We start from the raw sequence: 13,151 nt of genomic DNA, 5'->3' as shown, positions 1-13,151 counted from the left end.
TATATATATATATATATATATGTTTTATTTTTTTATTTTTTTCACCGTAAATAAATAAATTTAAGTGACAAAAGTCCTATATATATATATATATATATATATATATATATATATATATATATATATATATATATAATTCTACTTATTTCCTCAAATATATGGGAACATTCATAATAATCATATTTTGATATCAATTATAAATAAATCTATATATTTTGGACGTTTTTTTGACAGTCATTTCTTTAGTTAGGCTTTTTATTGTCTTCGTTTTGTCACCTTTTAGAGCTGAGCCAGACAGCATCCCACTCTGAGTGGCAGCTATTTCTAAATGCTGTCCAGTCTGTCAGCGAGTGCTCCCTTATGAAAAAATGTTTGCAATCGTTCCACTTATTCTCGTTGAAAAGAGGCAGCTGCATGTTTGCTGTAATACTTGAGACACCAACTACTGCTGAACTTTACCCGACTGAGTCGCACGGTGGCTACGAGGACATAAACGTAGGGAATAAAGGAGGAAGTGTACAAAGGAAATGCAGGAAAAGCACATTTATTTCCAAATAATTCAATCGCTAAAAGGAAATATAATCATAAATAGATATAAATATGCAGAAACATTAGATAAATATATAAAAATAAATCCATGTGTAAATATTGTTGACTTCACATCAGTCAATAAATGGATTGGAAAATTAAATAAGAAATTAAAATAATAATTTAAAAAAATATTAAAATGATATATTTGGTAAATACAATGAAAATAAATATGTAGAAATTTGGTAAATGGTGAAGTAATATATAAGAATTTCATTAAATAATACAAATAAATATGCTGATATTGATGAGAAGAAAGGGATAAACAACAAAATAAATATGTAGAAAATACATATTCATGAAAAATGAAATATTTTTATCATGAACAAATACCATATTTTGATAACACATGCTGTATTTCTTTGTGAGCAGTGTGATGACGGAAAACAATATAAAACAAAACGGCTTTAAAGATGTTGAAGGGGGAGGCAATTGAGTTTCAAAGAAATGGAAACTGTGGAAACGTGTCTTTCGGAAGCCTGCTCCTCATTAGTCGCCAATAAACGTCTTCAACAGCATTCAGTCACATTTTTCCATTAAAAGCACAAACTAGGACTTTTAACACGCTTCAGTCTGTAAATAGAAACCGCATGTTACAGATGTTTAACAAGTGGAATTATCTGGGGCAGGAGTTTGTTTCACTTGATTCCAGAATTAGATCACAAGACTGAGACAGACACCACAGCAAAACTAAGATTTCATGTTATTTTCTGAATTTGGGTTAAAGGTTTTCTTTTTATTTAATTATAACTTCTGTTTCTCACTGTATTCTGATTTAAAAAAAACATATAATGTTAAACGCTGCACTTTAGCTGGTTCATAATACTATCAACCTTTTCAGTGTCACTGTAAGTGAGCAGAATCATTTTATTTCTTTATTTTAGAAAATAAAAAACATGGAGTAAAACATGTCCAACCAATCGTCTCACGTATTTAACCGTCGTTGGAACAGTTGATCAGCAACATGAACTGCGCTCTGAGGACAATTCAATGTTTCTTAGGGATCAATTTTGGAGGAAAAAGCTGCGTTCAACATGAGCTTGTGAATATGGGTCAACTGGATGTTTCAGCTTCTTTGAATTCAACGCACAAGTTGACCTGGAACATCACGAGGCAAATCTACTTTCTGCCTGATTGTCAGAGATACTGACCCATTTTTTTTTTTTTTTAAATGTCACGATATGCAGTGTCAGAGCCGGAGCCTGTCCCAGCTACACAGGATGAGAGGCGATAATTTAATAATAAGACAATAATATTTAATAAAATAGTTACAAAAGTTCTCACTTATTTCTCACCCAAACTTTTTATTGATTTTTAAGTGCTTTCTTTGGGGAATTTTGTCACATTTATTACATTAAATTATTAAAAGATCCATCTGAAGGTGAATTTCTTGAGTCTTAACATAGTCAATTGTTTAATGGAGAACACACCTTTTTAGGTTTGGCATAATTTCAATTTTAATTTTTCAACTGTCATATTTGTGATTATGGTTTAAGGACATTTACATTTTGTCAATTTTTTCTTTATGAAACATCTAAGATATGTCATGTATATTCATTATTTTTCTGGTGCGTTCCTAGATGTCATGCTGCTTCATTTTAAATTTTATTTAACTAATCTGGCCATTAAAGAGAGTCATGACAAAAAAAGGAAGTGTATTTTTGTAATGGCTTTAAATATATATATATATATAATTTTTTAAATAATATATATTATTTTATATTGTATTTTATTTTATTTTATTTTTTTACAGTTTGTCATGTTTGTTGTTGTTTAAGCGAATTGTAACTTTTCATGGCGCGTTCCTATTTGTCATCCTCCAGCAAGAATGTTAATTTTATTCATCTAATCTGGCCCGGATTTTGTGGAGAGAGAAAAAATTAATTCATTCATAAAGGAAAAAAATCAGCAGAACAAGGTAAACAACAATGATTTTTATAAAAGAAAATAATGGTAATAAAACTGCAAAACCATGTTTGAAGTTAAAACTTTCAGCTCATAATATCTGAGTAGTGTTTTTAAGGTAAAAGAGAGGAATCAAATCTTTATTTTATTGAAGAAATGAAAAGCGTGTCAGTCATGGTGCATCAGTTTAATAGCACTTTGCTAACAAACCACTGGATTTGACACGTCTACATTGACAGAAGTTGAAAAGATACAAAGCGTAACATCAGCGCTGAAACTCTACACAAGAAAAATGATCAATAGATTCAAATTTTTTGGTATAAAAATGTTCTTAAAAATATCAAATTTTACTTCATTGTGTGCAAAGTTGTATCACTATGTTTATAGAGGGATTGGAATGACGTGTTGAGAGTAGCTCGGGCAAAACGTCCATTGGAGAATTCACATCCTGTTTGAGAAGACGACCATGTGATGAACACATGAGTGCAGCAGCAAAAATCCGTCCATGTGGTCGCTGACAAGCGGGTAATATGTGTGGTGTGTAGGTGCGACCTGGCACTTCCATGGTTCACCTGTGAGGAGAGAGGAGTGGAATCCGACGTGACTTGAAGTCAAGAATGTCAGGTAAACAGGATTTATCTTCGAGGAAGTGGTCGGGAACAATGGAGGGGGGGGGGGGCGGAAGGGCGGGACAGAAAACCAACATTTCAGCGCCAGTGAAGCCAGACACGAGAACAGGAGGAGGAGCAGGACTGGGGCCTGAACCGAGCTGAGGGTCAAAGCTGAAGCTCTCAAAACATTCAGCTCACCATCCACGTTCACGGCTTGAGTCGGAAATGACGTTTCGTGAGCAAAATACTGATGAACTATGGTCTTACTTCTCCTTGTTATTCAGGAGTGAGGCACAACTGGAGGCGCTTCATGAGCTAGCAAAGCCCCACCAGGAGCGGAAAGCATGCTGTTGACTTATGGGTGAACGGACCTGTATTTGACATCAAACAGAGTGGAGTCATCTTCATCCTCCTCGTCCTCATTGAGAGGCGTCATCTCCACACGCTCAGCTGGAGTCGTGATGATGTCATACTTTCTCGTTTTCCGGATCCGCCTTCCAGACCTGCGAGAAGACGACCACTTTTCAACACCCTTTTATGAAATATCAACATTGTTTTTCCCATTATTAATATCAGAGTGCTAACATTTATTAAAATAAAAGCATAATTAGAACATAAATGCTAAACATTTTCAAATATTCAAACAAACTTTTACTAACCAATCGCAGCGTTTATGATCCCAGACTTATTCTGTTTAAGTCCTACTCATCTGAAAATCTACTCCATTATAGGTGGCTTTTACAATTTATTACAATTGAAAATTCAACACTTGAAGCAGGTCACGTCAAGACAGACGCAGAGGAGGGTGCAGGCAGGGTGGAGCAGCCGAGACAACAGAAAGGTAGCGGAGAGGCTGCGTAGCACCAAGAATGTTGGAGATGGAAGACGCGGGAGGCAACCATGGAGGTTCATGAAGAATGAGGACAGAAGCGACAAGGGGTGAAGATTATGGTTCAGGAGGGGGACTTGCTGACAAGAAATGCAGACAAAGACAAATTAAAGTTTTTTTTTACATGTCACGCTAAAATGTAGCTTTGAGACTTAAAGATGTGAGACCCGCCGCGTCAGCAGAGAGCAGTGTAAACTAGATAAACACTGAATCACCACTTTTTGCTCCTGATCTGACCTGATCTGTTGACTGTCTCCAGCACATATGAGCTCAATTTGAAGACCAGCCCGTCGTACAAACATCCACAACAACGTAATCAGTGTATTTAACATGTAAATATTTAAGCTTTATCACCTGTTTAGGTAAACAGCCACTCGCTAAGCCTTGCTGTAACTTGAGCCTCATGGATTGGAAGTGTAACTTTCTCAACAGCGTTTTTATTGTGGGGAATCTGTTGTTCACGTCCTCCATTTTCCTGTCAATGTCCTGCTTCTTTCCTCAGGAAAATCCTGTCCTCACACACATTAAACTCCAATATTCACAACATAATTATGACATTATTTTCAGTTTCCAAACAACTTGGATTTAGTCCATTTATTGTTAAGTTTTTTTTTATGATGACGGTCCTTAATTTAGAGTCGGATAATAACATCTTTCAGCTGATAACAACAACCAACTTACTTGTTCTTTAATATATAGTCAATCATAGGATAAAGAAATACCATTCATTCAAGTCAGATTTGAAGATCTCTGGTGTTGAGGCACACGTATTAAAAAAGCTGACCTGAAGTTTTTTTTATTTTTTAAACGTTTTAAAAATAATTATTATCAACCATTTCTTTGTTTTTCATGTTTCTTGAATGTCAATATCTCAATTTGTTTAGTGTCTATCTCCCTGCAGATGTATTGATTTATAAATAAAAGAGACTTAAATTGTACAGCTTTTCAATTGAAATTTTGAAAAACAATTGTAGCACAGTACAATGTCAAATTGAAAAAAAAAAAATACAGATTTTTCCTTTTCTATGACTAGTTCAGAGGCTGTCCGTAAACTTGAATGGCCCGTGAATTCAATGGCTTTGGAAAGGTAAACATTAAATTAATGAATTAAACATTTTAAAACTTAACAAACACAAGTAAATACAGCATTCAAACTGCAATGTTGACTGCGGTTCCACTATTATAAACGCTAAGCAAAGGTCAAACGGCGTGTGTCAGTTGAACAGGAGGGCGCACCTGAACGCATCATGAGCTGCCGTACCTGTACACTTTGATGAGCAGACACGTGACGAGCGCCGCTGTCAACACGCAGATGAAGAGGACGATGACTTTCAGAGTTGGCAGGTGCGTCAACAGGGAAGAAATCCTGGAGCCCACGGACACGTCGGTGGCGTTGCGAGCGTCGTGACGCTCCGTGAGGGCGGATGATGTGGTGAGGTTGACCCGCGTGCTGGCCGAAGGAAGAGTTGGGGGCTCGCCCGTGACCCCGCGCAGCGCCACCAGAACCAAAGTTAAAGCCAAACCACACGACATGATGGCCGCAATTCAGCAAACACGTCTGCGTATATCTTGATCAGACAGCGACGATGGCAACAGCTGTCACATTCTAAACGACGTGCGTTGATATCCAGACGTGAAGAATCCGTGACAAGATGGTTTCCCTCGCCTGTCTAGCTCACGGCCGGTGCTCGCAGATGGAGTGAAGCAAATCCCTCTCGGTAGAAGCAGGCACTGGCACAGACATGAGGATAATCCGCCTCCGGAAGAGCTCGGCAGGCTGGTTCTGGACCTGCTGCTGCTGCTGCTGCTGCTGCTCAGCGATAGCGTCATATGGACCGTGCTGCATTCAAGTGACGCTCAGACGATCCCATTTCAACGGGTGAATCACGAAAGTCATGCGTCGTCATTGTAACCAGAAATGTGGAAATTAACCTCCCGCGATCGGTTTTTACTATTGTATGCAAAGCACTACAAGCAAAGCTTACAATCATTTATTTTAGTCACCGAATTACGTCGAAAGTACAACTTTGGTTCAACATTCCTGCGTTCATCTAAATGCATCACGTCTCCTTAGCATATATTAGGGCTGGGATTTGATTAAAAAATCAAATTTATTAGAGAATATATGATTAATCTCAATTAATCGCAGTTTAATCGTAAGAATATTTGCCACATTTTTCAATTTGGTATATTAGTGAAACTAATGATGGACCCATACATACATTTAAACAACAAAATATGGTTTATTTTGCATCAGTTTGACAATGGCACAATAAATCACGATGGTGGCTATATTCAAGTTTTTGTATATATACAACCGACAATTTTGCATTTTCCATGAAAAGTCACACTTTTATTTACCACCATGAGTTGTAAAATAAATAGAAAAGACATTGACAAGGTTAGAAATAATGATGAAACATTTTTTCCTTCAAACTTTGTTTTCATCAAAGAATCCTGCATTTGCAGCCATTACAGCATTGCAGACCCTTGGCATTCTAGCTGTTCATTTGTTGAGGTAATTTGGAGAAATTCTTCTAGAAGCCCTCCGACAAGTTGGATTGGCTGGATGGAGGCTTCTTGCTCACCATACGGTCGAGCTGCTCCCACAACAGCTCAATGGCCACTCCATTACAGATAGAATACCAGCTGCCTGCTTCTTCTCTAAATAGTTCTTGCACAATTTGGAGGTGTGCTTTGGGTCATTGTCCTGTAGGATGAAACTGGCTCCAATAAAGCGCTGTCCACAGGGTATGACATGGCGTGCAAAATGGAGTGACTGCCTTATTAAAAAAATCCCTTTTACCCTGAACCAATCTCCCACCTTACCAGCACCAAAGCAACCCTAGACCATCACATGACCCCCACCTTGCTTGACTGATGGTGTCAGGTACTCTTCCAGCATCTTTTCAGTTGTTCTGCGTCTCAAAAATGTTCTTCTGTGTGATCCAAACACCTCAAACTTCCATTCGTCCGTCCATAACACTTTTTTTCTAATCTTCCTCTGTCCAATGTCTGTGTTCTTTTGCACATATTCATCTTTTTCTTTTATTGGCCAGTCTCAGATATGGCTTTTTCTTTGCCACTCTGCCCTGAAGGCCAGCATCCCGGAGTCGCCTCTTCACTGTGGATGTTGACGCTGGTGTTTTGCGGGTACTAGTTAATGAAGTTGCCAGTTGAGGACCTGTGAGGCGTCTATTTCTCAAACTAGAGACTCTAATGTACTTATCTTCTTGCTCAGTTGTGCAGCGGGGCCTCCCACTTCTCGTTCTCCTCTGGTTAGAGCCCGTTTGTGCTGTTCTCTGAAGGGAGTAGTACACACCATTGTAAGAAATCTTCAGTTTCTTGCATGGAAAAGCCTTCATTTCTAAGAACAAGAATAGACTGTCGAGTTTCACATGAAAGTTCTCTTTTTCTGGCCATTTTGAGCATTTAATCGACTCCACAAATGTGATGCTGCAGATACTCAACCTGCTTAAAGGAAGGTCAGTTTTACAGTTTCTCTCACCAGCTAAACTGTTTTCAGCTGTGCTCACATGATTACACAGGAGTTTTCTAATCATCCATTAGCTTTCTCATGCAATGAGCAAACACATTGTACCATTAGAACACTGGAGTGATGGTTGCTGGAAATGGGCCTCTATACACCAATGTAGATATTGCACCAAAAATGAGACTAGTTTGCAGCTAAAATAGTCATTTACCACAATATCAATGTATAAAGTGTATTTCTGCTTAGTTTAAAGTTATCTTCATTGAAAAAAAAGTGTTTTTCTTAAATAAGGAAATTTCTAAGGGACCCCAAACTTTTGAACGGTAGTGTGTGTATGTATGTATATATATATATATATAAAACGTCATATATTGTGGAACATCATATATATATATATACTTTGAATAATTCATACTATATATATATAGTATGAATTATTCAAATTAATATTATTCAAACAATTTTTTTTTGTTTTCCGCTCAAACACCTTCCAGTTATTGTCAATGAGAACTGTGACTATTTTAATTTGGTTTGTGAGGAGGATTTGTCAGACTGGTCTCCAAAAGAGACACCGCCCTTTCAGTAAAGTTTGCCTAAGGATGCCAAAACAGTGATGCAGGTAATGGATTGCTTAAGACAAGCCCCCGGCGTAATTCCACTGCATTCCTATTCAATTTGTTCAGTCAATAACATGCAACTCGACCTCATGATATTGGAGTTAGTGTCAATGTAAAAAATCCAAATACATGTTTTGAACATGAAATATGCAGCATTAGGTCTGCACTGGTGAGGTGACAGAGGGCTATATAAAAAAAAGAGAAGAATGAAGAATAACAATACAAGTATACTTGTAAACCATACAAGTATTACACTGCAGTACCATTTGTCTTCTGAGGTGGGCGCTAAAGCTCTCAAGACTGGAGAAAAGTTCAATTTCACCTTTTTCAAATTGACATTTTAATGTTTACTACAGTAAACAGCAATGTTGAAATGCGGCCGCAACAGTTAATAATAACAGTTCACTGCTTCAAGTGGAGGGATTATTACCCGTGGGGAGGATGAGTGAAAGAAAGGTCATGACCACCGACACCAGGACTCACCGTCTGCATGATAAGAAATAATAAATACACACTTCTGACCTTTCAAGCAGTTTCATGAGCACATCGTGTTTTTGCATTACAAGACGATTACTTTCAAAATAAACTAAATTAGAATCAAATTTAGAGAGAAAATGTTTGTATTAATCCTTAGCCCTGTGGTGGCATGATTATATTTCAGGTAAATAATCCAACAGTTATTAAGAGTCATGACACTTCTCCAAAGACAAACTAACAGCCTGCCTTCTTATTTCTACCACAGTGGAGAGAGGAGGGGAATTAAGTGCGGAAAATGTTGACTAATGCTGAGCCATGTAGATAAAAACAAAATAAAGATTTTTACTTACCTGGCCATTAATAATAAAAGTAAGAAACAAAAGTAGTCGTTTAGTAAAGCGTGTTACTAACACAAGACGTTGCACTTATTCTACCTAACGATATACCTGATTATTAATCGCAATGATCGCGTTGTTTGGAAAGAAATGTGTTATACGTCACAAGAAAATACGAGCTACCCGGTGCCAGTTGCTGTTTTTGTCCGCTTGATGGCAGCACTAATGTTCCACACAGGCTTGTTTGGATTCACCACAGACTGAACAGTTGGGAAACCGGTTTATTACTCAGGAGGAGTATGTAAATCCTCGTGTCAACATAGAAGGGTGTACTTGGAAATGACATATATTCACGTCATATAAATGTACCGGTGCATGAAGAAGTGCGAAAAGGTTTGTTTTTCTGTGAATAGTCTGAATGTGAATGTAAAAAAAAAGCTCAGAAAATGTTTTTTTTTCTGATAAGAAATGACGCAGAGTTAAAGCAGGGCATCTTTTCAACGACCTTCAGCTGTCTTCCAAGTTACACATGATGAGTGTTACACTAGGTTCCGGAGCTCCGCTGTTTTTGATCTAGTTCCGCAGAAGACTGAAACCTTGCATTTTTTCTGCCAGCTATTGGAATGGAATCAAGTAAATTGATCACCGGTGATGCTTTGACCTCCGTCTAAATAAGGAGGCTGCTTAGACAGCTTTATATATAAAGGTGAAGGCCACACTCCGTGTGAGGTCTGTTACAGATGGGAGTTTGTGGCCATTGTAATAACGTAACGCTGTAAAATTTCATCCTTTAATAATAAAAACATTCATAAAACAATTATGAAAACATACCAACAAACCAGCAAACCGTAATTTTACGTGACAGAACTACATCAACTAGAAGAGTCCAACTTCACTTAGTCGTGAAAGGTTAAACCCTCCGAAGGTGTTGGGCTATTTCAGTCAGAGGAATGTGACGCAACAGGTTTCCTGAGCTAATACCATCCTCCTCCACCCACAGTCTGTTCACCCACTGCTGGCTATTTCAACAGCTCCACTGTTGCTAGGCTGAAGATCTTTTTTAAGAAATCTTCCTCTCTGAAAGGCATGCGCAGTGGAGAGGGAGGGTTTATTGGTCAGCCATGGGGGAGGAGTGCATACCACACACTTTTACAATAGCTGAACTGAACCTGCAGCTCAAGCACGCCAAGTTTGGGTCTGCACATGGGATGCTTTTAATGTCCTGTGCTTTTCCACACAAGCATGATCTGGTGTTCAAGACCACATATTTAAAGTTCGCTTCAATAACGGCCTGAATATCATATGTATATTCATATTCTATTGAAGTCATCATGTCTGCAACAACCTGGTTTTAGATGACCAGACAAGCTCTTCATCTCAGAGAGACAAATGTGACTCATAGATGGTGAGGTGTCCACCCACGTTTTATGCTGAATGCAACACCTTCAGTGGCCTTTGTACCACAAATTCTTTTGCACAACACATACGTAACCATTGACTTCCTGACTCAACATCCTGGACACAGTTTAAGTCTCTACCCAAAGTGTCAACCTCAGTCATATAGTTTGTAGCACACTTTACATTTACACTGTCAAGTTGCACATCTCAACTTTATAATCCTTGTTAAGGTGAAGGAAGCACATGGATTTATAGAAGTAGAAAGGATACTATCCACCAACAATGCCACATGAGAACTGTCATGAACCAATGTTCAGTCGCTGCCAAGACTATACACCGAATATTGCTTTGAATTAAATCAGAACTGATCACTTTGATCACATTTTTAGTCTCTGAGAGTCTGATAACTTCAGCTTAAGTATAATGACTACATTATAAGGGTGATTCATGCGCTTAATATTGCTGGAATTAAATCGTCCACATGAAATATAGGTGAGGTCCTATGACTTACACATACCGGTTACATTTGGAGTCCTTTGCAATGACAAAAATGATAAAGGGCTAGTTGTGTGACTAAACGAACGCAAAGAAAAGTGAGAAAATTGTATAAGTCTCTGACTGAATGGGGGTGCACCTCATACAGTCCACTGAATGGCTGTTATGGGACACTTGGCCATGATCAACCTATTCTACATGCCAGGTTATGGGGTTGCGGTCAGGGATAGGGTGAGGGGTCATCCTACACCCAGGACCCCAGGGTTAGGAAGGTTTAGGTAGCTAGCGGGGGCAGAGGAAACTGGCCATTTTATGTTCAACACATAACCATTGCTCCCTCAAGCTGGGGAGGAAGCATGTGGCAACTTTTACACACATGTGAGGTGAAATAAGGGGCTGTGACTCTGAATCTGCCAGATAACTCAGTTGATTGTTGCAGCTATTGAGGCCAACCCAACTTAAATGGCTCATTTAAAGCCATGAAACATGAGACACAGATCATTCAGGGTTAAACTTGAACTATTCCCACAGCTCAAACACATTTCCCATTTTGAGTGCGGAGGAACAGGGCTCCCCTTAAAATAGCCAGCAGGTCCTTGCCTGTTTGCTGCCTTGCTTATTTTGGTCATCGACTGGCCACAGGTTACCTTTACCATTAGTCGAGAATTCGGCATAAAACAAACACTAGAGCATGTGTGCAGTTTTGTGAATAGTAATTCAAGGAAATTTGTCTACACTTGGATTTTATTTGAAACTTTATATTTGATTTATAAAGTGGTTTGAAATGCATGTTTGACACCGTAGCCTTCAATGTGTCACATGATGATGACGCCAAGTCATCATCATGTCAAGACGCCAACTCATTTGAATAGTCAGTTATTCTCGACTTCGTCAACTAGTTGTGGCAGCCCCACTTGAAATCCACCTTGGAAGTTCCCCCCCAAAAAAGAATGACCTCACTGAAACCACAAAAGATACACTGACCAAATGGTTGAACCCTACATATCAATGTTGGGCAATGGCCTGCTGTATCATCACAGCAAAGTCGGTTGAAGAATAAAACTAGAGCAGGCTTTAAGTGTGTTCAGAGCAACAATAATAGCAACGCAACTGAGCACATGAATATAATTTTAAATGTCACATCTCCACTTTTAGAACGGCTTTGTCCTGTCAGCCAAAACAAGGGGCGCCCACTGTGAGGTCCGAGGTCATGCTTCAAATCTGCACCAAAATGACAGTGACTTTGTGAAGAATGTATTTGTATCTAGTAAGTGTTTTGCTATTGGACAATCTTGGTCAGAGAAGATTCACCTCAAGGAAGCCAAAAAAAAACTAGAATAGCACAAATCCCAGATCCAGACCATCCAATTTGACCCGAAAATGAAATAATTTCTTCCGGCTCCCGTTTCACACACTTCCTGAAAATGTCATAACTTTACAAACGGTTCAGAACACAAACAAACCAACGAAAACACGACCTCCTTGGCAAAGGGAAAAATGAACAAGTAAATAAGTAAATAAAAATTTATTTTTATTTTATTTTATTTTACTTCTGTGTGATTAAGATTGAAGCCAAAGCTCTCCACATGTAAAGTAGCCAGATGAGTAAAAAAATTAGGACCAGATATAGGAACGTCTCGAGATCCCTCAAACGCTACTATTGTAAAGACCAGTGATGGTTTATTGGACAGGAGGAAGGGTCTTTAAGGTCTGACATATGGTTTGAAGACAGTGGATTTTGAACCGATTATGTTGACTCTGGGCCTCTGTGTGAGTTTGGCTGGTCCAGTGTGTCCCCTCGCTCTTGCCCTTGGGAGCTGGGACAGTGAAATAGTCGAGGAAATATGTTGAAAAAACATCCTTCTCTGTATGAAAATGCACATTAAATATAATGGCAATGCCTCGTTGAGAAGCACAATTAAACAGTTATCTTGTCTAATACCATGTAAATACAAAGAAAAGGACGTGTGAAGCTACCGAGGACTCGACGTTCAACACACGGCCATTGCTCGCTCGGGCTGGAGAGGAAGTGCAGTAGTGTGGAAAAGTGGGCAGAGCTGAAGGATATCAGCTCAGAGCGGCACAGAGCAGACTCACAACACCGGAGGACGGCGGCAAGCGCGGAGCACAGGCGAGACGCGGCTCAAGCACCCGAGAAAACCGCCAAAAATGGCCCAAAATCGCCTCTCCCATCGGCACAGACCAAGGAGGACAGCTTCGACTCTGGAACTGGGTAAGAAGAAGCGAGAAATGTCATGTAAATAGCCGTTCTCGTTGTCAGGGCGCTCGGCAATATGGTGGACAGTTAGGCGCAGTGTTAAAATGGCCATGATGTGCTGTCAG

General features: G+C 39.0%; 1 protein-coding gene across 2 annotated transcripts; it reads right to left on the bottom strand.

The window, feature by feature from the left end:
* Nucleotides 1–2,665: 2,665 nt before the first annotated feature.
* Nucleotides 2,666–5,776, bottom strand: fam174b (family with sequence similarity 174 member B). 2 transcript variants are annotated; one of them, XM_053885703.1, is made up of 3 exons: nt 5,255–5,776; nt 3,476–3,607; nt 2,666–3,065 (listed from the first exon to the last, which is right to left on the bottom strand). In XM_053885703.1, exons 1-3 carry the CDS (start codon nt 5,524–5,526, stop codon nt 3,062–3,064), a joined length of 408 nt encoding a protein of 135 aa, XP_053741678.1. In that variant the 5' UTR covers nt 5,527–5,776; the 3' UTR covers nt 2,666–3,061. The 2 variants fall into 2 exon arrangements, with proteins under 2 accessions (XP_053741678.1, XP_053741677.1); XM_053885702.1 differs by having other exon boundaries at nt 2,666–3,607.
* Nucleotides 5,777–13,151: the final 7,375 nt, after the last annotated feature.

Source organism: Synchiropus splendidus, chromosome 14 (assembly GCF_027744825.2).
Source record: "Synchiropus splendidus isolate RoL2022-P1 chromosome 14, RoL_Sspl_1.0, whole genome shotgun sequence".
Classification (NCBI taxonomy): Eukaryota; Metazoa; Chordata; class Actinopteri; order Syngnathiformes; family Callionymidae; genus Synchiropus; species Synchiropus splendidus.
The sequence above is the reverse complement of the archived record's forward strand: the minus strand, read 5'-3'. Positions and strand labels throughout refer to the sequence as shown.

What these genes read in the sequence shown, in the direction of transcription:
- fam174b (XM_053885702.1), bottom strand. Translation starts at nt 5,526, where the DNA reads ATGTCGTGTGGTTTGGCTTTAACTTTGGTTCTGGTGGCGCTGCGCGGG. An exon ending in CTGCTCATCAAAGTGTACAG is followed by an intron (nt 3,608 to 5,254) that starts GTACGGCAGCTC and finishes GTCTTCTCGCAG; the next exon opens with GTCTGGAAGGCGGATCCGGA.